Raw genomic sequence first — 26,612 nt, 5'->3', positions numbered from 1 at the left:
CCTTCGGCAGTTACCTAGCCCTTATTCAATACTTTTTCTTTGAAAGTTGGAACTGTTAGTGTTAAATGAAACAGTTTTAGACTATGGTGATTCCTTTAGCTTGATCAAGATATTCAAGGTGAGACACTGAAGTGAAATCTGCCCCGTTCCCTTCCCCCTGCCCCTGCCCATAAAAAGCTTTCCCAACATGTCATACAGCTAGAGTCCAAATACCTCTTGCCCTGCTGAAAAATGCAGTTCAAAAGAGGGGACTGTGAAGGCCTTTGCTTTGCTTTCGGTTATTTCTAGAGGATAATAGAGCCGGCAAATCCCCGAGTCCTGGCACTGTCTTGGTCTTGCGTTGGACAAGAATATCACTTCCTTATGTAAACTTTGGGGCTCCAAAAGTCACTAGATGCTACACTCTAGACAAGCATTTTTATATCTTCAGTTATCCCAATATTTCTATAAATTCTGATTTTCTTAATCATGATTCTATTTCCTTTAAAAGTCTTAATCCACTCTTACTGTTCTGTCTACTAACTGCCGTTCAACAAAAGCAAACTGTACAGCATGTGAAGAGATAATACATTTGTACAGAATTTCTAGTAATTGACCAAACACATTTGGCATTAATGTATGTATTTTAGTTCCCAACCATGAATCTTGATATCTCAAACAGCATTCCTCTAATTTGGCAATCCACCATCCTGCAGGTAAAGATTATTTGTATAAGCCATCTGGCTATTCCCTTATAGCATCAAAGAGTAAATTTTCAAGAAGTAGCATGAAATATAAAATTACTCATAGAGGAGAAAAAGACACACACACACACACACACACACACACACACACACACACACACACACACACACTAGCAAAAAGCAGCATACAACCAAAAATATAATCATAGGCTCAGCTGTTCAGAAGTGTGGTTTTTACATTTAGAGTACAGGGAGCAATAGTCTAAAAAAATGAAAACTGCTAAATGTAGTTTTTTTAAAAAGTGTCCTACAGAGTATGTGGTCCTAATAATAACTGGCTTATTAGACAAAGTAATATTTAGGGATCTATTTGAATATACTATATAATCCACTCCAATAATTCGCCTACCTTTTAGTCACAGTACAGGAAAATTAGATTTAGAAGTCCTGTAAAGACTGGAGCTAGGTGAACTGACTGGCTGATCAGCAACTAGCAGAATTACCTTTCAGAGACATCCAATCCAACTTTCTCTGTGAATAAAAGTAAGTGAATTTTGTCAGTCCCTTGTAGAGACCAAGTAATATGGAACTATAAGTGAGTGTATCTTTTTGAAATATAAAAGGGCTAAGCAATTCTCTAAACATAGAAAAGGAGTACGCAGGGAAAAATTACCCTGGAAAGAATCTAAAACAATCTATTTTACATTAACAAAAGCCAAAAGAAAAAAAAAATTACTGACCTTTGTTCAATTTCCAAACACAAAGTAATACAGTTGCATAAGTAACAGCAATGGTGGGATAATTATTAATTGGCAATCCTCTCAAAGACCTATGTTTTAGCTTCCAAAATCAGAGACAAACATATTAGCAACGTTATAATCTGTGGCATATGTTGTTACCTGAAAAGTTTGCAAACCTGCCCTACAAGGACCCTCTATCAGACTGCAAATAGTGATCGAGTGGTTACATTGGGCAGGCACTGGCAACAAAATCAAACAGTACGAAGAAAATCTAAACAAATCCAAAATTGTCATCTTTATGATACAAGTACTTTGATAGAATTCATCCTCCTCGCCTCACTACCCCCCAAAAACAAAACACATAAAGTGCAACATGTAACAAATAAATTAAGTCAAAGCAGCTTTGTGTTGTTAGGGAGATTTTGTACAAGAAGGGTTTGGAAGTCTATGCACATAGTCTTAGCACTTTACACACACACACGCACACACACACACACTTGAACTATCTTCAACTCACACAGCCATGAGAACGCTCAGTCTCCCCTGGCCTACACTTCATTCCAGTGGTGACAGCTGCAGGGGACAGCACCGGCTGACTCACCTTGGGCACACATGATGATAGGATGAGTGCTTTCACCGAGATGGGTTTGGTTGTCATCGACTTACCCCCAAATTAGTTAAAAGAAGTAGCAGCACATGAGATCAACTTAACTGAATCTTTGTCAGTTTCCCTGAAAACTTTACTACCTGGAAAGTGATCTTCTCAATATGCACAACTGGAAGTAAGGGCTGATTCAGCTTTAGATTCATGTATCTGAATAAAGCAATAGCTAAATGTAAAAAAATCCATCTACACTGATTTCTTCTAACTGTGCCTACGAAGATGAAACCTATTTGGTGCCAGAGAGAGAATTCAAACAAACAGTCTGCAATGATGGGATAAAATAACGACTTATTCATGGCAACTTATTCATAGACAGGCACAAAATTTTGTCAATTACTCCCCCTGACCCCAACCCCAGGGCTTCCTTTTTCAACTGCTGGAGGGATGCTAGATTTCTTCAGCACACCCCCTCAAGCTTAGAACAGTTGCCCAGAGAAAGAGGCCATCCACAGTGCAAGCTCCAGAAGGATCAGGAGGGAAGAAGCAGGGAGGGGGGCAGCCCCATTTCAGCTCATCCAACTTTGCGGCATTTTCCACACTTCTGAAGGAATGATGTTCACACTGGGCCGGCCAAGACTAGTCGCTGCAGGTTCAATAGCAAGCAGCTTGGAGGTGAATTTTATGACTTTTTGCATTTACATAGATGTGTCGTTTGATGAACAAATTCTACATTGCTACTGTCAGATTGTTTTTCTGCCTTGAAGAAATTTGCTTTGCATTTTAACGGGTGCCGTATTAAAAGGTGTATGTTACAGATCCAAAGATGTGACCAGGATATTCAAAATGCTTCTTTGGGGTAATTTGTTTCGGAAAAGTGTTCAGAATGAAAATTTTGAACCCTATAGCAGCACTTTTTTGTTCCCTAAAAATATAAACAAATGTGTCTATCTTACAGGAAACCAGACAGTTGAGGAAGAGCGTGATCACCCGCCTCCACGGCACTTGGTTGTCCCCCTGCAGGGAATGGCACATTAGGGCATTCCAATGGGACAGTGTACTGCCAAGAGAGGGGGCTCCAGGGACTGCCCAGAGACCACCCAATGCCCCAGAGGCCAAGTCAGTGGTAATGGTTCTGAGTAGTAAGTGGATCTTCTGTAATCATCTCCTTCAAATTTCTCAGAAAGAGAAAAGTCCAAGCACACATCTGTACACACAGAAATTCTACACAGTTCAAAATACCTGAAACTGGTGTACTGCAGATGGCTGGGGTAAGCGAGTGTAAAAGAAAATGAAAACTGTGTAGGAGGGGGAAAAAAATAAAGGAATTGGTGATTAACGTAGTCCTTGACATGCTACGTGGAATCAGATCTGTCGAAAGAGAACCAAAGAGAGAACATAAGAGTTAGAGAATACACAGTGGAAATTCACTCCTCAGAAATTTTTTTTTAAACTCTAGACGTTTAGACCACAGCTGTTCAATACAAAGTGAAGCACATACTTAATTTTAAAAATTTTCCACATTAAAAAGTGAAAATAAACAAGTAAGATTAATTTTAATAATATATCTTATAAAGCCCAATATATTAAAAATGCTATAATTTGAACATGTAATCAATATTACGTGTTGAGATATTCTACATTACAATATTACTATTGACATATTTTATTCTTTTTTCACCATAAGCGGTTTCAATCTGATGCATATGCTGTACTTCAGCACATCTCAGTTTAGACTTAGCCACATTACAAGAGCTCAAAAGACACATTTGGTTGGTAGATAATGTCTTGGGCAGCACAGCCTCCTGCTTCCTGGTTTTGCTTTGAGAATTTATTCCTGACAGCCAACATTTTCTTCCAAAACTCAGTATCTACTGAAGCTATAGATATTCAGAGTAACATAAGCATTTTCTCATCCCTAAGGGAGCATCAAATGACAATTCGCAGTTGCCAGCTCTTGGCACAGCAAGGTAGATCAGACATGGCCGCTAACCCAGGCTCTCTCTAGAAAGAGGTTCCCAGTCCCCCAAAGTAATGGAGTCTCCCAGTAGAATACCCCCTTTCATTTCACTCCACTTCACACCAGAGGTTGATCTGCTCATGGGCAGGCCCAAGGAGGAAGGTCTGGACTAGTCCTGCCTCAGAGGCCAGAGCTGAGAGGCCTTTGTGAGACCTTGGACCAACTCCAGTAGCTCCATGTGCAGAAGACACAAAGGTTCAACTTCCTTCCATAGCTGGAGGCTCAAGGTCTGTCTGTGATCTTGCCTATGGGTCTGTGTAGACCTCATGGCGCTATGGGGCACTGGGGTGAAGGGGACAAATGAAGTAAGTAGAGCCTCATCCTTACAGAATTGCCTGGTACAAGAAATATTACAGCCACCAACCCAGAGCCCCACCACTCTTCTGACTGAAAAAGAACCCCATAACCAGACACATTGTGCTTTCTGTTTTGCCTCTGGAAGGATTATATCCAAATTTAGTCCTCAGACTGTGGTAAATATCTCAGATTCCTGCTATAATGCTCTCTCCCTCTCTATTTTCTTAGTCTTCACTCTTTTGATTTATGTTATAATATTGTAAGTAGCCTCAAATATTTTATATAAATAAGCAGGATGTAAATTATGTGTAAATAGAAAGATTCGGGGTGTGAAAAGGGATTATACAAGTAGACAAGAGCAAAGTGAATGAAAAAACAAGGGAGAGAAATAGTGAACAGAAATTAAGCAGGAGAAAAAGAGAACAACACATTCTTTTTAAGAATACCACCTCCTCCCCGACACAAAAAATAAATATTCAGGGAACTCATTTGGTAACCACCATCTCTCCAAGAGTAGAGTCTCTCACAATTACAAAGCTGCTCAATTTAAAAAGGGTTTACACAACTTACAAGGTAATATTCTGGTCATTTTTAGAAGTTATAGAGGGCAAGATCTGTCTTTGGGAAGAGCATGTTTAATAGTTAGCCTTTCTGGTGATATTCTGTGCTTATTATTAGGACCAGAAATGAAACTTTTAAAAGCATGGTCATAGTTGTTCACTTTGAGCTGAAAACCACTTTGAAACTGAAATCCCCGTTTCACTTTCTCACAGCTCATTTTTCCAAGCACACGATCCCCCCACTCAGATGGGGTGGTCTTCCCACGTGCCCAGAGGCAGGGAGGTGCTGGGCACATACCTTAAATCACAGGATTATGGCTTGACACAGTGACTGCAGCCAACCCATGTTGACACAGCAGGCATTAGACACACAAACTCCAGCAGACCATGAAGTGACACGATTTCCACTAGAAGGCCTTTCATTCAAACCCCACATTCCCTGCCATGTGCAAGATCCAGCACGTTAGGGCTAATAGTTAAGAAGAAACAGGGGGCTGCAAAGGAGACCAGCCTGCTTATCTTAGTCGCCTTAAAGAGGGTGAGAGAGGAGAAGTGGGATGGTTGCTGAAAGGAAGAGCAGAGGAGCTCCACCAATAATGGTCCTTTCTCTACATGAAGAGGTTCTTCATCATCCTGAGTTAATCTGTGCATGCCTGTCTGCCAGGGAAGTCTCTCCAGCAGCCCAGGAAAAACAGACTCAACTCGGGCACCCCCATCCGTCGATGTCCATCTCCACAGATAAATTCGGGAGAGAAAATGGATATTAGTTTTAAAGGTAAATGGCTTAGCCCTAAGAGAAGCCATTTCTGACTGTTCCTATCCCGGAGAGACTATTTAAAACCCAGTTCTGGGCCGGCCCTGTGGCTCACTCGGGAGAGTGCGGTGCTGGTAGCGCTGAGGCCGTGGGTTCGGATCCTATATAGGGGTGGCCTGTGTGCTCACTGGCTGAGCGTGTTGCAGACCACACCGTGCCAAGGTTTGCTGACCCTCTCTTAGAATAGGGCTCAGAGTAGTCACTCAGTCACCTAGAGGCAGGGGACTGTACCAATTGACCTGCTGTTGGACTAGCCTTGAGGCTCTGCCAAACTAGAGATGGTAAGTCAGAGTGGCAACATGGACCAGATTTAGGAGGAAATAAAATCACTTTTCTTTAGAAGGGGTAGGTAAAGCTGAAGAAAGAAGGCAATTATGTAAGGGTTTTGCAAGAAGTATTTACAGATATTTCCCCCCTCCCTAACTTTGGGTTTTGCAATTGCTTGCAGTGGATTTAAGCTTAATCCAAACAGTACATAGTTTTATTTTTTCTTTTGCCTTTATACAATTCAATCCCCACATTATAAGAATTACCAATGGTACTTTACTTATCACTGCTGAATAGAAGTGGATTTATCTTGCTGGATCTTTGGAACGATGGGATATGGAGGAACAGTTTTAGTTGCTCTGAATTTATGACTCAGAAACATGAAGTTAGGAAATGTTAAAATATAGCAGCTTACTGCACTGTAGACAAAATCAGGAATTCTTCCTCCCAGTGCTCTATGACTTTTTCTTTGAATTCAGAATGCTAGTTTCAAAGTGCTACGCCTCAACGGCATACACTTACAGTTATTTCTGTCCTCTCTCCTTGCAGTCCCGCTCCGTCTATTCTTAGTAGTCCTGTCCCCACGACCACTATAACATTAGCTAATATATGTGACGGACTAATTTTCACGAGGTACTCTTCAAAGCCTTTTTTCTCTTCTTTCATATTATCTCATTCAACTCCCAGACAAGCCTGTCATGTAGGTACTGCAATCCTAACTTCTCCATGACACAGTTTTCTTAGCAATTCAGAGGCCAAGAATCTTGCCGGGAATGACAAGGCTGGATTCTCTTCACATACTTCAACCAAAACAACGCACAGCAACAGAGGGAATGCAGAAGCAGCTAGGAGAATCCAGCTGTCGTCTATTAAGCCACACATCAAAGAGATCTGCAAAAATGTAAACCAATGCCACTCAGCTAAATTTTTTTTTGTTTTGGAAAATAGATATTTTTCATTAAGAAAAGGCATTTATGGTATATGAGCTTATAATTATTTTTAAATGAATCAGGCAATATTTTAATTGTTTTAATTTATACTGTGATACATATCAATAAGTATAACCCAAAAAGATAAAAGCTCTTTTATGTCATTTATCCTTTTTAAGAGTATTAATGGTTGAGAACTTTGAGAACTGCTGTACAGAAGATTAGAGTTCTCAGTCCAAGATTTATCACTAAAACAAGTTGTGAGACCTTGATGGCTCATCCTGCCTCTGGAATGTATAATGAGGTGATTGGATTAGATGATAGTGACCACATGGGCTGCACTGAGTGCTTGTTCTTGTGCTAGGCCCTAGCCTAAGCTTTTTAAATACACAAACGTGTTTAATCCTCACAGCCACCCTATGAGGAGGTACTGTCATTGGCCACATTTTACAATGAAGACACTGAGGCACAGAGAGACGAAGTAACTTACCCAGTGCGTGAGAGCTGGGATTCAAACCTGGGCAGCCCAGCTCCACATCCTGAGCCCAAAGCCACCCACCTACCCTCCCTACAGCAGAGAGTGTTCCCTGAGTGCACATTCATGTGATTCACTCACTTATTGCTAGGGTTTCCAAACACTAGCAATGGACCAGGAATTTGGATGTAGACCACACGTGTGGCTGAAGGATCCCATTGTGCCCTTGGCTTCCCACTGACTTCTTGGCTTCACTATTTCAGAGGGATAAACCTGAAAGCAATTCCTTCACCTTCACCCTCCATGTGTGATATGAACCCATTTCTGCTGTGGGCCAAAGTAAACATGTGCCTCTTAGGTAAATATAATATAGTGATTATTATAATTTACTTGTGATTAAGGCTTCAAGACCAGGAGAAAGGTCAAGGCAAACCCCAACAATGGTGCAAGGCAGGCTGGATTCAGGTACTCTGGACAGAGAACACAGTTACAAGAAGGAAAGACAGGGAATGAATCAAATCAGCAAGTACCAGCAAATGAGTAAGTACCAGGTTGGGAAGCTCAGCCTGAACCTAAGAACACAGCAGGAAGGGCCTTGTTGATAGTCAAGTGCTTAGAGAGAAAACTTCACTCCACATGGGGAAAGTGAGGAAAGCAAGGGAGGCAGAGGGGTGAGGTGAGGGTTCAGGGAAGGGTACTACTTTCTCAGCTCAAAGAAAGAGGAGCCAGCAGCCTAAGTGGGCCAAAGGTTTAGAGCTTTGGCAGAGGGTAGTGAATGTGGGGAAATGGCCAGGTGCATTCAAAGTCAAGGAAATCTGAGGTTTAAGTGCTAGATTAGAAAATACTGGATTTCCTATCTCTACTGCACACCTGGAATTCCCTGTATGTGTATAGCTTCTTGAAGTAGAAAGAAATCTGTGCATTCCAGATGTCTGAGCCAAGTGGAATGCAGGAGGCACATAGGCAACACAGGGTTCAGGATTTCAGGCTGTGGATCACAGCTGACCATTATGGCAGCAAAAGTGAACAGTGGTAAAAGATGGTAGACTTTTGTTATATGTGTTTTTATCCCACTATTTAAGAAGTTAAAGTTATTATTTTTATTAACAATTAACAGATATATTGACAATAAAGATCCCGGAGTAATAAGACCTGAAGAAGACAGAGCCACCTTACAGTGACAGTCACTGATCCATGGGATGTCACACACATCAGAGACACAAGGGTCACAACTTCATAGGCTCTGTGTGGCTATATTAACCTGGAAGATACTGCTACAAACTGCAGAAGTGCTTTCCCTGGATGGTTCACAGAGGAAAAACACTGAATTGCCAGCTCTACCACTGTGACTTTTGAGATTTTATCAAATATTTTATCAAAGTTTATTAAAATCTTATTAAATATGATTTCTAGCCTTAATGTATATGGTTTTTGATAAAAGTACAGTCCTCAAAATAGCAAAGTCTTCATCTACATCAGCAAAGTGAGAAGTGTCCCAGGTTTTTGTGTCACTTCACAAAATTTTCAATTTTGTGGGGCTTCTTGGCCACAAAAATCTCAAGCATTAATACGTGTGCATTCTAGATTGCCTAGCTGGTTCCCTTGCAACCAAGCACTCCCACGCACCTCCAGCACCATGTTTGCTTTGTGCTATGTCTGGTGCAACCTTTCACAACTTTAGTCATCTTCAGGCTAAAGAGGAAAGAGGTGGACTCAACAGGAAAATGTGTTCCAGCCACGTGCAGACACAATGACTTGAAGGCATGCTGTGATTCTGCAGTGGTTTTAACGAGACAGGGAGTGAAAGATTGATTGAGTCACACTGTGACACAAGAAGCATGGGCATGCCAAACTCCACAAGAAGTGACACCCACCAGAGTCACATCACAGCTAGCTCTTTATTTTCTGCAAAAGAACACCCTTCATTAAATTATGTTAACATTGGTGATTTGGATTTTTGATTTGTAGTTTTATTTTAATCTAATTTCTAAATTTGTTTTGACTTTACAGTTGTATAAGATCTGTAGGTAGGGAATCTATACCGTTTAAAATCCCCAGAGTTTATTTATATTATTATTAATGTATTATTATAATACTTAAAGTGTTATAATAAAATAATTTAAATAAACTCTGTGGATCTGTGAGAATTTTATTCCTTTAAAGGCACTCTGTTTACTACTCAAGTTTGAGACAAAATGGTCTAAATACAGGAAAACCAAAAGAAGACCATTCTGCCCTCAGTCTCAGAAAACAGATGGGTTTCAGCAATGCCCCACTGGCGCCATCTGGTGGACAGAGAACCTGATTATTCTCCAATTTTCCCTGTCATGGTTAAAAAGGTAACAGGATTTACTTAGTTGTTAGGGCCCAAACCTAGGAACTACATCTATTCTCTTCCTTCCTCCTCCTCTTCTCTGTGCTAGTCCCTAAGCCCTGACAGCTGAATCTAGCACTAACACAGTGTGGATTCTGATCACTCTCGCCCTCTGCTGCTGCCACCTTGGCTCAGCACTGTACCTCCCAAAGTGGACACCTTCAATAGTCCCCTAGGTGAGCCCGCTCTCTCACTCTCCTTGTCCCACCTCCACCCATTCTCTGGAGTACAGCCCAAGAGTGGTCTTGTCCAATGAACCAGGTCCCACCACTCCCGTGCCCAAAGCCCCCCAGCAGTCCCTTACACTTAGATTGAAATCTACACTGCTCCCCTGGGCCTCAAACGCTTTATTTATTTCGACTATCTCCCTCCCCAACAACCTTAATTAGGATGGTCTCCCTGGTTCACTGCACCCCAGCCTTAACCAGCCTTGCTGTCATTCCTCAAACACACCTCATTCATTCCACCTTCCAGCAAGCAGCACCACTCTCTCCCAGGTTGCTAAGTGGCCAGCATTTTTCATCATTCAGTTCTCAATTCAAATGTCACCTCCTCTTCTAAAATAGTGTCCCCTATCTCTATTCTATTAACCTGTTCTTATTTTCCTCAGAGCACTTACCACTACTTGCAGTTACCTCGTTATATTGTCTGTCTCCCCACAGCAAGCGTATCACTGCACTAGAATAGAGCCTTCTTTGTCTCATCCACTCTTAAACCACATACAGAACAGTCTCCCGATGCCTGATCCCATTTGACAGATGCAGAAACTGAGGCTGAAAGAAATCAAGCAACTTGCCCAAGGTCACAGGGGAGTCAAGCACCAAGGCTGGGGATGGAACCTGGGTCTGGCTGAATCCGAATCCCTTGTCCTCTCCTTGCTGCACTGTACTGCTCCATGTCCAGTTCTGGGGCCTGAAAAAGACTGGCCTCTCTGCTCCTGGGGCAGCTTCTCTGGGTTTGAGCTAGATGAGATGAAAGCCAGCCACTGTGGCCATTTGCCTCAGGTCTGGCCAGATGCTGCAGGCATCAGCACTGCACAGGACTTTGGAAGGACTACTTAAAGGAAGCTGATTCATCCAGGATGGCTGCTTTTGCCTCTTCCCTGTCTGCTCTCTGGTTGCTAAACTTGGAACATAGGCACTATGGATGAAACTATAGCAGTCACTTGGTGACCCTGAGAAGGAAGGCACTCGCTGGAGACAGTGAGTATAAAGTTAAGAGACTAGCTATTGTCACTGCGGAGCTCTTTTACCAGCTATTGAGAGACCACCTTCCAATTCCTTTTACATGAGAAATAAACCACCATCCTGTATAAGCCAGTTACTTTAGGATAATAGTTCTCAAACTTTGGTGGATACCAAAATCCTCTGGGGCACTTCGTAAATATACAAAGGCCCAAGCCCTATCCCACTCTCAGGAGCCTGGGCCTCTGGGTGCTTGGTGATACTGACACCCACCAAAGTTTGGGAGCCACTGCTTCTGCTTTTCTGCTCTAAGCTGCCCAACCTGATCTTACCAGTTCTCTCAAAACTGACAACATGCAATCGAAAGCTATTTTATAACACCTAATTTCACTTTATTTCTGATCAAAAGCAGAGGTTGGATCTGAATGAGGTGGCTCATAACCAAGACCATTTCCCATCCATCCATCCATCTGGGATATGGCAGATGCTGGTGGACGTGCTGCCCACCCTCCTGTTCCTACTAGTTCTACCAGCCCCTGGCCTGCTCCTTGGCACTGCCTGAGGGAGCCACCAGCGTTCTCCTTGTAGTTTCAGGCCAAGCCTTGACAATGCTGGCATCTCACCCTGAGTGAAGACTCCAGGCCCTTCCATTCACCTTCCTACCTTGATGTCAAAAGGACTAGAACAGTAATGACTGCTCTCCTGAGTTGCCCTTGATCATGGTGGCCTCACGCCCTGCATGCCACCTGCCTTGCAAGCTAGCTTCCCTAGTAAAGGCAACATTCAGAGCCACCTCCTCCTAGCTACATGTCCAAAGTCAGAGTTTTCCTGAACTAAGTTTTCCAACCACATAGTTGTCTGTCTGCCACCCAACCAGTAACCTCTTTTCTCCATTTCAATCACAAAAGACAGGTTTTCTTTTTCTTTCTGCTGGTAGAACAATGTCAGGCATGTGGGTTGCAGGCAGAGAAGCTTAGAGACTACCATCTCCAAGAAAAGAGTGGTCTGGATCCACCCAGATATAAATTAGCACAATTCTTAAAAACCCCACTTGTTGCGACAATAATTATAAAAATATGACTTTCTGTTACCTGGCTCTTTCTTTATATTCAGTTCCTAAGACATAAAGCAACCCCCCACTTCTGTCTGCTCTGGGTAAAGGCAGCTGACAAAAAATGAATGCCCTTTTGGATGCCAGCTCCAGCGGAGAGCCCCCCAGACAAAAGAAAGCTCAGGAGAATCCCTCACCACACCTCACCTATCCCTGGAGGTGGTCAGGCTGGGCCTGGCTCAGGGTCCTCCTGGCCCCACGTGGCCTCACCTACAAGACCCCAGGTCTCTAGAGTGAGAAGAGGGTAGGCCCAGTCTCTGATCTGTTGTAAGTCCACATGCATGTGGCTGGGATGGCCAGGCAGGGGCTTTGGGAAGGCAAGAAGGCTGCCTGCAGATGCACCCCAGGGCTGCCCCACAGAGAAACCATCCCAGACACCAGGGACTCACTTCATATTTATTTCTGGTAGTGAGTGGAGTTTGAAGAGCCGCCTCCCGCCCCTCGGATGGCATGGACGGCTGTTGGAGATGATGCTGGGTAGTGTCCAGGGCGGATGGGCTTGGCTGTATCCAACGACAGAAAGGAGAGAGAACAGACATTCAGGTGACATGTGACAACTGAGGGTCACAATTCTTACTAACATTACAACTCTTATCAACCACCAGACCTCTCTGAACATGGGAGGTTTTCCTTCCTACCCACACAGTTACCAAATGCAGGGCACCCAAATATTTTGGGGCAGAGAAAACTTATACATCAATTAGCTTATTTTTAAGTCAGGCTAAGAAAAATTTGAAACAAAGACCTTTTTATTTTATCTGAGGTAGATCCATAGGTCCCCTTGGATTTCAAGGAGATCTGTGTTGCCCCTGAAACTCACGACTCTTTAGAGAACTTCCCTAAGACATTGTATTCCTATAGTTGCATCCCGGGAACTGTGACTCAGTAGCAGCACCCCCCTTTCCTACTTGGGCAAAATGCTCATATCCATACAAGTCTTGAAGGGACTAGAACTCCAGGCCCCCGCCAGCTTGTAACCACACCCTGCTCACCAACGCCAGCCTGGCTCTTTCCAGGGTATTTCCAAACCTGCACTTACAAGTGGCTTTTCCTAAAGCTTCTGGCTATACACAGGTTCCTTCATGGTCCCGCCAGGTGCAAAACAAAGGGGCCTTCAGGCCTTGCTGAGAAATTTCTGTGCATTCCTATATTTCTAAGAGTGTATCTCTGTTTACAGCCAAAAACCTTTGCCTGTAGCCTATGCTGGCTTCTCTGCTCAGCTATGCAGAAATATCTCAGTGGGGGAAACCCGGGCCTGACATTCCCATTCTCCCAGGATGCACACAGGGTGCTGTGGGGCGCAGGCAGGGCTAAGTCCTGCAGGCTCCATCGCTGCCTTTGAGATGTTCAGAATGGGCCGGCACATCCGGCAGCTTTTAGCAAGGTCCTGGGTGAGAGGTGGCCGTATGTAGCCGGCAGACCCTCGGGTGCCATCGCACGCGCACGTACCGATCTGGGCAGAATGGGCCCTCCTGGCCATGTTCTTGGCTCGCACAGCCTCCTTGATCCGATCCACCTCCTGCTGGTAGCGCTTGCGGTCCCGCAGCGCGTTCTCCTTGGCCTCCTTCAGCGCGCTCTCCAGGGCCTTGACGCGCTCGGCGGTGGCGCGCAGCCGCTTCTCCAGCTTGGGCAGCTCACAGCGCAGGTCCGCGTTGTCCCGGACCAGCTGCGGCGAGAGGGGAAAGTGTCAGCCACCAGGGAGCCTGTGGCCTTGGCGTCAGGAGCACGGGAAGTGAGAGCAGCTAGAATCGGCCCTGCAGCTGAACCAGCACCCCTGCTAGATCGTCCTGGAAAGCCCACATGACCATAAAGTCATTGAGCAGTCAAGGAAAAGAAAATCCCAAACCCTGGGACTCCAATTTGCTAAACACATAGTTCATGGATGCAAGGAATGGAGAGGAGGGATATAAAAATAAAAGCCCTTTCCAGCCACAGGACATCTACAATTTGGGGCAGGATTTACTTCCTTTTTGGTTGGGGGGTGGGGGGTGGTGATAATGTAAGAAAATTTACTACTAGGACATTAGCAGGAGAAGACTGAGAAATTTAAAGCAGTTAAAAGCATTCAGTGAAAAACATGCATGTTCTAGAGCTCTCTGAGGGCCTCCTTCCATGTAGAACCCACTGTGTACACTGGTATGTGGTTTGGACCCAGCTTTGCAATATATTCGAAAGCTAACAGGTAATGAAGGTTCTGTTCATTTCCTCTTACCCAAGACCCACAATTAAGCAGCAACAGTCTAGCCCTGGGTCAAGAGAGGGCTCAAGTGCCAACTCTATTTTTTCCTGGCCATTTGACTTGGTGTAAGTCATGTGACCACCACAGATCTCAGGGTTCTCATCTATGAAACAAGGATACTACTTTGAAAATCAGAAAGTGCTATGCAAAAGAGAGCTTCTGCTGGGTCCAACCCACTTGGTTTACTCCAGCACCAGCTCCACTGCCTCATGGAGTGTAGGTTTTTAATAAATACTGGTTGAAATCATGAATAAATTAATGAATGTCAGAGCCCTGTTTCAAGTTTCCTGGCAGTTTCTGCTTTTCTATTTCTCATCAGCAATTTGTCTGAATGACTTCAATCATGCTGAATCTGTCATCCTCCCTCTGGGGAAAATGCCATCAGTAGTAATGTTGAAGAAGGCTACCAAGTCAAAAGAGAAATGACATTCTCTTGACCATGTGGTCCAAAAAGTTGGACCATTTCCATCACATCCGAGATCCCAAAGAGGGGAAATAGTCATGGACATGCCAGCATTTAAACAGAAAAGACCCAAGACAAATAATCTGCTGAAATCACTGGTGGGCTTAGACATAGTTATCACTCTCTGTCACTCTAGACAAATGCCAGGGCATCCCAGGGATCCAATGGGGCACCCAAGATTGCCAGGAATAGGGGAACAGAGGAGAGAGGCTGTTGGTTCCAGTCCCAGCTCTCCCATCCATGCCCGAAGCAAGTCACTTCTTCTTCCTCATTTGTGAAAATAAGGGACATGAATCCACTTTGCATTCTGTGCAGCCTTCGGATCCATAGAGGTGCCTCAGAGGTGTCATGGGAGATACCTAGGCCAGGTGGGGTCTAAAGTCAGGGGTGGAGACAGGAAGAAAATACAGGACTCTGAACACCTCACTCTCCAAATCCCAGAGAGCTCAAACTCACTTCTTTATATTTTGCATCAATAAAAGAAAATGTTTTTTATATAAGGGAAGTCAGTGAGAACCAAAGGATTTTTAAGAACCCTTCCAGCATGCCCGTTCTCTGACGATATACAGTCCTTTTTCCTTCAATGTCACAGCCTTCTGTACTGCAGCCAAACCTACTGGGGCTTCTCTCCAGGAGAGAAGGGGAAGCAGGAAGGAGCTGGCAGAACCCTCTTACCTGCTTATGAACCTTAGTGAGCTGCTCCAGGTTATTCTCCAGGAAGGAAATTTTCTGCTTCTGGGCGGCACTGCCCCCTCCATCGTCACTGTCCAGCTCCACACTCTGTGTCAACACCAGGGGTCAACAGGACAGGCTGTCACACCACCCACCCTCTGCCCCAGGAAAATGTGAATGATATATTTTAAACCTTCTTTAAATAACAAACAAACAAACAAACAAAAAAAAACCCAGTCTCACCGAAGAGTGTTCTGAAAGCAAAAATAAAGTTTAGACTCAACAAACTTCCTAATTAATTTCCTGGGTTGGTGTCAAAAGTGTTATAAGAAGGAGCTATTTTTTAGAAGGCTAGAAAAAAACCCTTCAAATCTGCTTTTGAAAGTTACACATGATTTTTCTTTAGTGAAATACACCTCTCCCTTGCATGCGGGTAAATAGAGACTTTTCTTTTCAAAAGAAAGCATTCTAAAACTCATTAAGAAAAACCAGTGTGAAAATATAAACCCAAGACCTAAATTTGATTTCAACCATCAGGAGGGGGTAACAAGTCACCAAGCTTGTAAGCAAGTGTCCATGGTCCCACTGGGAAGTCTCAATGGCTTCTGCTTGTCCCTTCAGCTTCCAATTCCATGAAATGAATCTGTCTCAAACTAATTACAGCATCTGGGTGCAGGGTAAACTCTTGAAATTTATCAGATCTCGAAACTGGCAAAAACACTGCACTATTCGCAAGCTGAGTGGCAGAGATAAGTTGGGGAATATAGATTCAAACACATCCTGGAGTTTAAAAATGGCAAAGTGTGTTTGCTTTGTCTTATTACAAAAGAGATCGTCATTCTTTTTTCTGAGAAAATGGCTATATGAGCATTTCTTCAGTCTAAAATTAGGTTCTCAAACTTGAGACTACATCAGAATCCTCCAAAGGAGGGTTTGTTAAGACACGGGTTGCTGGGCCCTACCCCTAGTCTCTGATTCAGTGGATCTGGGTGGGATATGAGAAAGTACGTATTTTTAAAAGTTCCCAGGTGATGCTGATGCTGCAGGCCAGAAGACCACTGGTCTAAAAGTAGGTCTTTAGTAAAGAGTTTTATATGATGGAATCAGGGAAATGTGATCTCAAGCTTTTAATCTTTCCTCAGACCAGAGCTTCCCTATGGTCACGGCTTCCACCTCCTGCCTTGAAGGAACCCTTCTTCTCTCTAATCCCCTTGTCCATCACCTCTGCTCTGACCGCACTCTCCTGCCTGGTCCAGATTTCATGGTCATTTGCATTTTGATGATAGTGGTCACCACCTACCTGCCTGACCACTGCCATTCAGGCCTTGAAACCTCTGCCCTACTTTTGTATTTTCATTTCCAGGATTCTGAACTCACTAGAACCAAACTGTCAGGGCCACGCCAAACCCATGCTTCCGAGCCTCAGCTGGACACCCACACCACTGTTCAGCTCTCATACTCATCCCCAGCAAATCCCCCCATAGCCACCTGAGCCTTCTCTAATATCCCTGGGCTCCCTTTTCTCTTCCCTCCTTCACTGAGGACTGAGCCTCCAAATTAGCTGAGAAGATCCAAGTCATCAAAGGCAACTTCCTCCCACAGTCATGTAGTTCCTTGCAAATGCTTCCATCTTGACTTCACTCCTCCCCTCTGGAAAATATGTCCCTTTCTCCTTACCAAGCCTAATGCATCCATCCACACTATCAGTTCTGTCCCACTCAGACCTGACTCCATATATCACCTCCTCTTAATATATTTGACTTTGACTTCTTTCCCTTGGTTCCTCCACACGACACACATTCACACGTGTGCACACATACACCCACACTCAAACACACATACACATTTACAGGCACGCACACACCTCTGCATACAGCCATTGCATCTCTTCCATCACTTTTAAACATTCTGAAGAGCAGCCGCCTTCTCTTATTTCTTCCTTAAACCTCTGCAAGCTGCTCTGGGGAGTCACCATTAGAGTCTCTCTGAGATCACTGCATCCAGCATATGGACCAAAAAAACTTAGATTCAGAGATCCCACAGACCTGGACTCCAGACCTATCTCTGGCTCTTCCCAGGAGTGCAATCTTGGGAAAGTTATTTGACACCTGAGCCTACCTCCACATCTGCAAAACAGGAGCACTAAGCACCACTTAACACAGTTGCTGGGAAGAGGAATAGGACCCTGGATGTTGAAGCACTCCATAAACTCTGACCTGGCCCCTAATGGCCTCCTACCAGACAGACAGGATGTTCTCTCAGTCTAACTTCTCCAGGTTTCAGGACCATGGTGGCTGGCAAGACTGCTCTGGATTTTCCTGCATCAAAAGCAGTGGCTTCCACACAGTAGGGGACAGATAAATATTTGTCCATTTGAAATGAAGGCCATGGAAAGCACTTATAACTTCTTTTTACTAAGAAGGAAAAATTAGATGGAAAATGTTCCCAAGAATTTTTTGCCTCCAGCACATTCTTTTAATAAATTCTCTGGCATGAAATAATTAATTTTTTAAGGATAGCCAGCCCCAATTTAAGCAAGTGACATTTCCATGGAAAATTATTCTTCCTGTCCATCTTTTATTTTCTCCTCAGTCCCAATCCAACAAAATAGAACTCACTTTTTTAACTCGGGTGGTCAAATCCTGGACGAAGAGTTTACGGAGATTATGAAGAGTCTGCAGCTCTCTAGACTGGAAGAGAAGATTTTAAAATGCCAATTAAGTGAGGGAACACACTGAATCTATGATCCATTTGGCAGCAGATCACTAATCCCAGACTTAACCACACCTGCTTTTCGAGCCCAGCATCAGCACTGTTGTGCCATTGCAGTTCCTGTGACTCGCCCACCACACTGTGCCCACCCCCGGACCCAGTGTCCTCACCAGGAGTACCTCATGGCACAGAGAGTGGAAACCCAGACAATGAGTTGGAAACTAGAAGAAAGGCTGCTCGTTTGCTGTACTCTAAGGGAACCGTTCTTTTTCTCAGCCACGAAAATTCAAAAGTTTTCTCAAAATTCCCAGGGAGCTATGCTGTATCAGAAGAGATTCCTGGGCCGGCCCGTGGCTCACTCGGTAGAGTGCGGTGCTGATAACACCAAGGCCCCGGGTTCGGATCCCATATACAGATGGCCGGTTCGCTCACTGGCTGAGTGTGGTGCTGACAACACCAAGTCAAGGGTTAAGATCCCCTTACCGGTCATCTTTAAAAAAAAAAAAAAAAAAAAAAAGAAGAGATTCCTTTTTTCTTTTATTTCTTTTTGTTTGTTTGTTGATCACATAAACATTATATATAATACCAACAAGTTTAAATTAAAAGTGAATCACCCTGATTGACTGACATTTTTCATGTTTCTACCCCTCTTCTGGCCACAGGTTTGTTTGCTTTACATCACTGAACTTACAAAGCAGGCATTTCACGGACTTTCTACCCAAGTGACCCTGGGCAAGTTATCTAACCTTTCTGTGTCTCAGTTTTCTTAGTTGTAACAGCAGGATAAAAGTTGTGGTTGCTTCATCACTGTTGTCAAGACTAAATGAGATAATCTTTATAAAACTCTTAGAACAATTTCTGTCACATGGTAAGGTGATCAATAAACATTACTACTGTTAATTTATTGACACATCATATTTCATATCATACAAGCCATTCCTTCATTAGGCTTTTATTATTTCCTTTTGTTGTTGTTGCACCTTTACTATAATTAACTTCTTGGGGGCATTTTTCTTCATTTTGAATTATTTTCTATAAATAAACCCTTATGAATTGGATTGCTGAGGCAAAGTCTGAGTCAAACCTCGTGATCTCTGTTAAAAAGATCAGAAAATCAAAATATTATCTCCTTCTGTTCAAAGCTCCATGTCTTTACTACAGGACATATGATTAGCTCCTTGTAAAATATCTTTCCATAAAAAAGGAGAGAGATAAAACTCCACATTTAAACTTTTCATCTGTCTAAACTGACCTACTCCAACATAGAATGTCAAGGGATGCAGCTTACACAAGCTCACAGAAAAAAAGGAAGAAATAGGTTATAAAGCTATGGAAACACTGTCTTGCAAAAAAAGGTTCTCAGTTAATTAAAGGTCTTATTACCAGGTCCCATTCTGTGTTAAAATAAGAAGCACCAGAAGTCAATTGCGTGCTTGGATGAGGTAAATTACTTTCTGCAGGAAGCCAATGGATCTTGTTATTATGAATAATGTGCACACCGTACCTGGCTGTGGCTAAGCCACCTGCCAGTGCAGGGGTGCAGGGTAGTGTGGGCATTCATGCAGACATGCCACCCCACGCCCCTGCCATAGGGAGCTCAGTCCCCACTACCTTGCCCCTTAATGCCTGCAACTACTCTGCAGGCTCTCACTCCTGCTTCAGTGATTTCATTACTGACTGGGTTGTAATCACAGTTAATATTTTCCATGAAAAACTCCACCATGCCAAAGGGAAATGGGAAGAGAAGACACATCGCATTGTCCAAGGGCCAGGCATTTCCCTGGGGTGTAAGTGATGGCAACTTTCTCTCATTTTTGTTTGTTTTTAGGTGAACTCACAACAAACAGAGTGGAGGGATAGTTATGGACATTTAAAATAGTTTATAAATTATATTTATGCACATTTATGCTTAGGCTACTATCATTTGGCTTCCTGCGGCAAGGATTTTTCCTCCATCATATTCATGATCATTTCTCCACTCCCTGACTGACCTGCTTCCTTCAAATAAATCTCTTCCCAACACAGGCTGCTGCACCCCACGTAAAAGCTCAGGGCTTAGCTTCCTGTCACAGTGGTCAGTTAGGGTGAGACCAGAGAGGTGGCAATACAAGGCCCATAATGCGGCAGGAAGAGCCCAGATGGTGTCTTGTTAAGGCAAGAAGGCTGCCTGGGGCCCAGGCACACCGTGACGGCCAGTGGGCCTTTTCCCCACTGTCCCCTGCCATGGGCTGCATAGGCTTCAGCCCCTGGGTGGCAGGTTCCATTCCCACCCGCCCACCCATACAAGGAGGCAGAATGGGCCCTGTGCCCGGCACAGCATGGTTGGCCTGTTGCTGAAGGACATTTACAGTGTGGGGAGGATCCCGAGGCTGAATGAAAACATCCAAGTCCAAAACGGCAAACACTGCATGTATGAGAGTGTGCACGTGCACATCTGCATGTGCGTGCAATTGCGAGTGAGCGCACAGGAAGGTGGGCGGGAGAAGGAGTGGATAGAGACGAGGAGGCCAGCAAGGAAAATGAGTCATTCAAACGACATAGTCAAACCTCCGAAAAGGCAAAAGAAGGCGCTAAGTATCCTTTCAACAGCATGCCCAAGAGTGAGCATGAGAAAGCACGTGAGTGAGCAGTGTGGGTGTGTGTGCGTGAGCAAGCAGGACTTTGTGTGGGGAGGGTCCCTGTGCACGTGTGTGCAGACGTGCACTGAGTGTGTGCATGTGTGTGCATTGTAACCATGGCGTGTGGATGAGAGTGCAGCAGTGTGCCATGTGAGGGAGGGACTATGTGGTGTGTGTCAGCCACCATGAGTGCAATGATGTGTGTGCGGGAGCATGTGAGTGAGTTGTGGGTGTGGGTGACAGAGAGAGGGAGGTGAAAGCGAGCAAGCGTGTATATGGGTGTGGAAAGGCCAGGACAGGGTGACAGTGCATGAGACTTCACGGGGGAAAGGAAGAAAATGTCCTGAAGTATCACTTATCCCTGGCTGGTGGGAATATAGCAAAATGCTCATGTTCAATATTTCTGTGAAATTCTATATTTGTCTATATTTGCAGGATCACTTGTCTGGTAACACAGATGGAGATGAAGCAATTGCGCGGCTTGGTCTCAGCTTCCCCTGTAGCCACCCTCCTGCAGACTTCCCTGCCACACTCGAAAGGCCTAGCTTCCTTTGAACACAGGTCTCTTGCTTCTGTCCTGAATGGCTTGTGCCCTCGTTCCCTCTCCCTGGCTTTGGGGAACGACGAGTCCTAGCCAAGGGCTTAAGCAACCACGTAGCTCCAGCAGGAATCACCAGGTTCTTGGAGATGGGCTCAGTCCCCCACAGACTCACAGGGCACATGAACAGAACCAAAATGTATGACTGTGTCTAAATAACCGTTTCTCCCTGTTGTGGCATCACGTGAAGTGTGTGCACATTTTCACCTGATAGACAGATGATGTTAGAATGGTCTGTCTTGAGACACAGGCTGTGTGGAGTGATGCTCAGAGCCAGGCAGCCACCCTTCGCAGCAGCTGTAAGCCGACCAGAGGAGAAGAAGCCAGTGGGTCCAGATGCAGGACAGAGAAAACCAACTGGGATTTCAAAGAATGAGCCTTTCCAAAGGCAAGCGGGTCGATCACTCCTCTGCCCCAAACCCTGCAGGTCTCAAGGCCCTACCTGGCCTGCATCCACTCCAGCCTTTACCTCTCTGTGGCCACCTTCTATCCCTCCCTCACTCAGCCAGCCATGGGCTCACCTCAGGGCCTTGGCACAAGCTATTGCCTCTGCCTGGAATGCTCTCCCCCAGACATCCCCATGGCTCACTTCTTCCCCTGCTTCAAGTTCCTGCTCAAATGTCACCTCTTCATGGGTCCCCAAGCACCGTCTGCACTTTCTATAACCACCTAATGGAACACATGTTTTGCTTCCTTAATGTGTACTGTGCCTCCCCCAGCTAAAAGTAAGCTTCATGAGGGCAGGGGTCTTATCTCTCTTGTTTATTGTATATCCAAGCACCTAGAAGAATGCAGACCTTAGTAGTTTTCAGTAAATATCTGTCGAATGTTGAGTGGAAGTTTCAAAGTGCAAAGGCTGCAAAATTATAGGCATTGACTTGCAATTCAGTTTAATTCTTGATCTTGATCAAGGGCTCTAGGGTTGCAGCTCTAAGGATGGATGGATGGATCGGTGAATTGACTGATTCTGTCAAGAGCTGGGGAATAAATTCTACATATCCTACTTTTCCACAGGATGTTTCATGACTAAAATGATACACAAGAAAGATATACAGAGATAAAATTTTAGAATAAATAATCCAACACATCACAAACTATTCTGGTCTTTGACACTGAAATGAATTGGGGAAAATCACAACATACCACTGTCTCCTCCAGCCCTTTGAGGTCCTCTCTGGCTTGTTCTCTTTTATCATTGAGCAATCTAAAAAACAGAAAGGAATCATAAACCACCAGAGGGGAATCAGAGATTTAAGCAGATACTATTTGCATCTACAGATAAATCAACGAAACTAACCAACAAGCACACAAATAGCCATTGTCTGTTTTTAAATGAGCTCAGTCTAACCAGAATACCACAGGGATGAGAGGAAATATTTAGAGTGCACTCACAAGAGCTTTTCCAGCTTCATTTCTCTCTCTTGGTCCTCTATTTTCAGCTTGTTATAATCAGAACTGAGCTTCTCCTGTTCTAGTTGCAGTTTTTGATTCAAACTGAAATTGAGAGGAAAAAGCAATATATTCCACATCAGCCTGAAATTCTGAGTCATCCAGCTAACACCGTGGTTCTGTTCCAGACCTATTAGTTCTGTACAATAAAGGCAGCAATTCTGGAGGATTTTGAGAGATCAGAGAAAAACCTCACAGCTTCCTCCCTGCCCAAGTAAAAACTAATTTCTGGGGAGCATCTAAGAGTCATGATACATAAAGGCTTTGAGGATGTATTTATAGTTTGCCTGTGCAAGAGCCTCCAGGGAAAAATAATGAGATGGGAAAAGGACTGATATTTTGAAACAGAAAAAAAGCCCTGTCAGAAGAATCCTGCTGAAGAATCCAGCCCTGCCAACGGCATGCACTCAGCCAGGTAACCTTATTTGGCCATTTCAACCTTCCCTCCTCGCTGGTCAGATGTTCTGAAAACATCTCCCAAGTCCTGCTCTGTGGAGCCTGGAAGAGGGCGTGCAGAGAGAAGCATTAGGAAGTGGAGAGTTGGGCTCTGCTGCAAACAGAAACTTGCCATCTGGTGGGGGCGTTTGGTCAGCCCCGTACTCCTAAAACATTTTGTGTGGCCATGCCTAAGTGACTGTAAAGGAACAGATTGCACACTACGAGAAGGAAAGCCTAGAGTCCCCTTAAGGAAACGTCCAGTCCCGCCTACTGCCTCGCTCACCGACTCTCCCTCTCTCTTCCCCCTCCCTTCCAGTTGAATGTTTTGAGGGTGATTAATCAGAATAATGAACATGAGACACGCTTGAAGGGGAAAGCACAACATGAGTGATAGCATGGGGGTGGCCCAGAGGAGCAGGGTAGAGAGGACGCAAAGTGCGTTCCTTAGGTGCACTGTGCGCAGAGTCCGGACCGCGCCCATCGGCCTTTGCTTCGGTCACCATTCTCCTCTTTCAAAATGCAAATGCACTGTGCAAGCAGCTTACATACACTGAAAAGAGATTTGGATCAGTGGTCTCGAGAATTAAACTCTAACTCCAGTCTGATTCCTATTAGCAATGTGACCGTAAGTAAACCATTTCACCTTGCTTGCCATATAGAAATCTGTATCTTCTTTTCCAGAAAGTGGGAGGGGGGGGAACCTCTGGTCTAGACCCTGGGGGAGGGTATCAGTGGATGGAACTGTATTTCAGTGTAAGTGGTTTTCTTTGTAATCCTACATCTTTTCTTTGGAGTATTTAAAAATATTATTCTGCAAAGGGGTTCAGAGACAGCCAAGGGGATCCACTGCAGAAAAATGTTTAGAACCCCAAGGAGAGGGTCCCAAAGGCACCTTCCAGCTGGGTGACTTCTGTGTTGCTAATGAGGGGGGGGAAGGTAAGAGAGGAGGAGGGAAAGGGCTTCATGGAGTGGGGGAGGGAGGCTCCTCAGAGGCTTCCACAAGGCAGGAGTCTGGCCATGAGGGAAGTGCCACCAGAGACAAACAGCAATAATGCCATCCTGGTGGCAGTGCTGACACCTTTGATGGGTTGCTGGCACTTTTGAGGGTGCAGGCATGTAAGGGCGTGGGTCCCTAAGATGTGTGCACATGTGACCAGGTGGCTGGAGTTGCCCAGTAAGCATGTACTTGTGTTTGTTGGGGCAAGGAGGTGGTGGGTGCTGTCTTCTCTGGGGTGTGTTTATAAACCTATCGGAACCCCTGAATCAGGACCAATTTTTTTTTTTCATATTTTCATACATACAGTCTCCCTATCTACTGGGGCACACATCTGCCCAGCCAAGTTGCCAATGTAACCCTGCCTCTCTGGGACTAAGGAAGACAGCTGTGCCCGCCTGCCAACTGCCATGCCAGAGCCCCAGGAGGCTCAGCTCCAGATGGGGCATGGGCCTCAGGAGCAGCACGTCCAGCCACGGTGTCACTATGGCAGAGCACAAAGCCCACGGGGCCCCCCACGTCAGCCCAAGAGGACCACGCCGTGCCCACCCCACACCCTTTCAAGCACCCAGGGCCGACTCACTCCCGAATCTCATCAATGATTTTCTGCTTCTCCTCGATCTCATCTCGAAGTCTGGCCAGCTGCTTCTGGTGGGCTTCCCGGTGGCTCTCCATCTGCTGCTCCAACGCCTTCTGCAGCCCCGGCCAAGAGAGATGTGTCACCACTCGTTGGCACTCAGCCATTCTGTGACAGCCCTGTACCTGTGTCCACCTCCACCCCACATCCCTCAGATGTCAGATCCTAAAACTGGGAGTATTTCTGGCTCTTGTGTCCCCATAACCCAACCTGGCTTTATTGGGACAACAAAACCCAAGGACTGTTATAAAACTGAGTGAACCCTGGCAGCAAATTAGTCCTTTAATTAATTAAAGTTTCCCCTTGACCTTCTAAAATCACCTGAGCTACAAGGCTTCTCTAGCCAGGTCAGTCAGAGGACACGGACCTCTTACTAGCCGGGTGACCTCAGACAAGCCAAGTACCCTGTGTGAGTGGCACTTCCTCACCTGTAAAATTGAGATAACAGCCCCTGCCCTGCTCACTACACAGGTTATGGTAATGTTCAAAGGAGGCCTTTCCACCAAAGTATTCTGAAAACAGAAGAGCCGCTGTCCAGGCAAGGCGTGATTGTGTTCTGTGGCTGGAGCAGGGTCACACGTGGGCATGGCTTTAACACGGGCTTTTGCTCGGTGAGGCTCACAGTTTGCCTAAAACTAATAAAAATTCTACATCTTCTCATATCTCATTTTATTCACTTAAGAGTCTTATTTGCCAATCATTTTTCCTGTATTTTCCTTTACTGTTCGAAATGTGACCAAAATAAAGATTTCTATGTTTAAGATGGAAAGTCAAATTTGGAGTGTTTTTCACAAAGGTTGAAGAGAGAGGTTTCCTTCTATTGAAAGGAAGGGTGGACGTTTCTTCAGAAGTTAACCCCGACAAAGTGGCCCATGCAGTCACTGGGGTGCTGCCCTTTCTCTCTTCCTCAGGAACAGGGAAGACAAAGGTATTAACGTGACATAACCACCATCCACGGACGTCTCAGGGCTTCTGGACGTTCTGTGGTCACCTCACTTCTAAGCCAGGCCACACTCAGAACAGCTGAGTGCCCAGCAAGGGTCCCTCCCTCTCCTTCCTACGCTGCCTGCACATGTCTGAAGGCGACAGGTTTTCCTAGAACAGCAACAAAATCCAGTTCAAATGCATCAGAGGCACACCGGGCTCGGTGGCAGGGGCGGCCGTACACACCTTCATTTCCTCAGCATCCTGCAGCCGCGTCAGGTGTTCCTTTTCCTTATCCTGGAAGCTGACTTCATGCATTTTTTCTGTTTTGAATTTTAAACGATGATTTAACATTTAATTGGCAGGACTCATACCCAAAAGCAAAAATAAAAAATAAGAGAAATGGCCATAGAGTGAAATATTAGCTTCTATCACCAATTACAACCACGGCATAAAGAAACAGACCGCCAGTGAAGAACTCCTGCACCATTTCTTAAGTCATCTGGATCAGAGCCCCCAGGGAAGAGTGGCAATAGGGCTGGGGTGTGCTGACTGTGAGCAGGCTGCCCTAGAACTGAAACTTGGCTCTAAAGCACCTCCCACCGTGGAGGACTTGTCTCCCTCCTGGCCTCTGAGAGATTCCTCAGGTCATGTACATAGACATGCTTTGAAGATTATAAAGCACTCTGTGACTGTCGGGTGACACCTGGATTCATGCCATTGCTGGAGTTCCAGAAAAAGCTAATTTACCTCCCCTGGGCAAGCTGTTCATTCTCTAAGACTCTGGAGCAGGAAAACATAAGCGAAGGATGA

General features: G+C 44.9%; 1 protein-coding gene across 1 annotated transcript in view; it reads right to left on the bottom strand.

Annotated features, from left to right (window-relative positions):
• Window positions 1–12,451: 12,451 nt before the first annotated feature.
• The window catches only part of KIF5C (kinesin family member 5C), a 139,982-nt gene continuing 125,821 nt past the window's right edge, over window positions 12,452–26,612 (bottom strand). Inside the window, exons 18-25 of the mRNA XM_063110642.1 lie at window positions 26,046–26,122; window positions 24,822–24,931; window positions 22,750–22,851; window positions 22,501–22,561; window positions 18,048–18,119; window positions 15,433–15,537; window positions 13,505–13,721; window positions 12,452–12,558 (exon numbers count right to left, since the gene is read on the bottom strand). Of these exons, the coding sequence (XP_062966712.1) occupies window positions 12,452–12,558; window positions 13,505–13,721; window positions 15,433–15,537; window positions 18,048–18,119; window positions 22,501–22,561; window positions 22,750–22,851; window positions 24,822–24,931; window positions 26,046–26,122 (851 nt within the window). The remainder of the gene's footprint in view (window positions 12,559–13,504; window positions 13,722–15,432; window positions 15,538–18,047; window positions 18,120–22,500; window positions 22,562–22,749; window positions 22,852–24,821; window positions 24,932–26,045; window positions 26,123–26,612) is intronic.

The sequence above is a fragment of the Cynocephalus volans genome, chromosome 1 (assembly GCF_027409185.1).
Source record: "Cynocephalus volans isolate mCynVol1 chromosome 1, mCynVol1.pri, whole genome shotgun sequence".
NCBI classification, from domain to species: Eukaryota; Metazoa; Chordata; class Mammalia; order Dermoptera; family Cynocephalidae; genus Cynocephalus; species Cynocephalus volans.
This window is presented reverse-complemented; position numbering and strand designations above follow the sequence as displayed.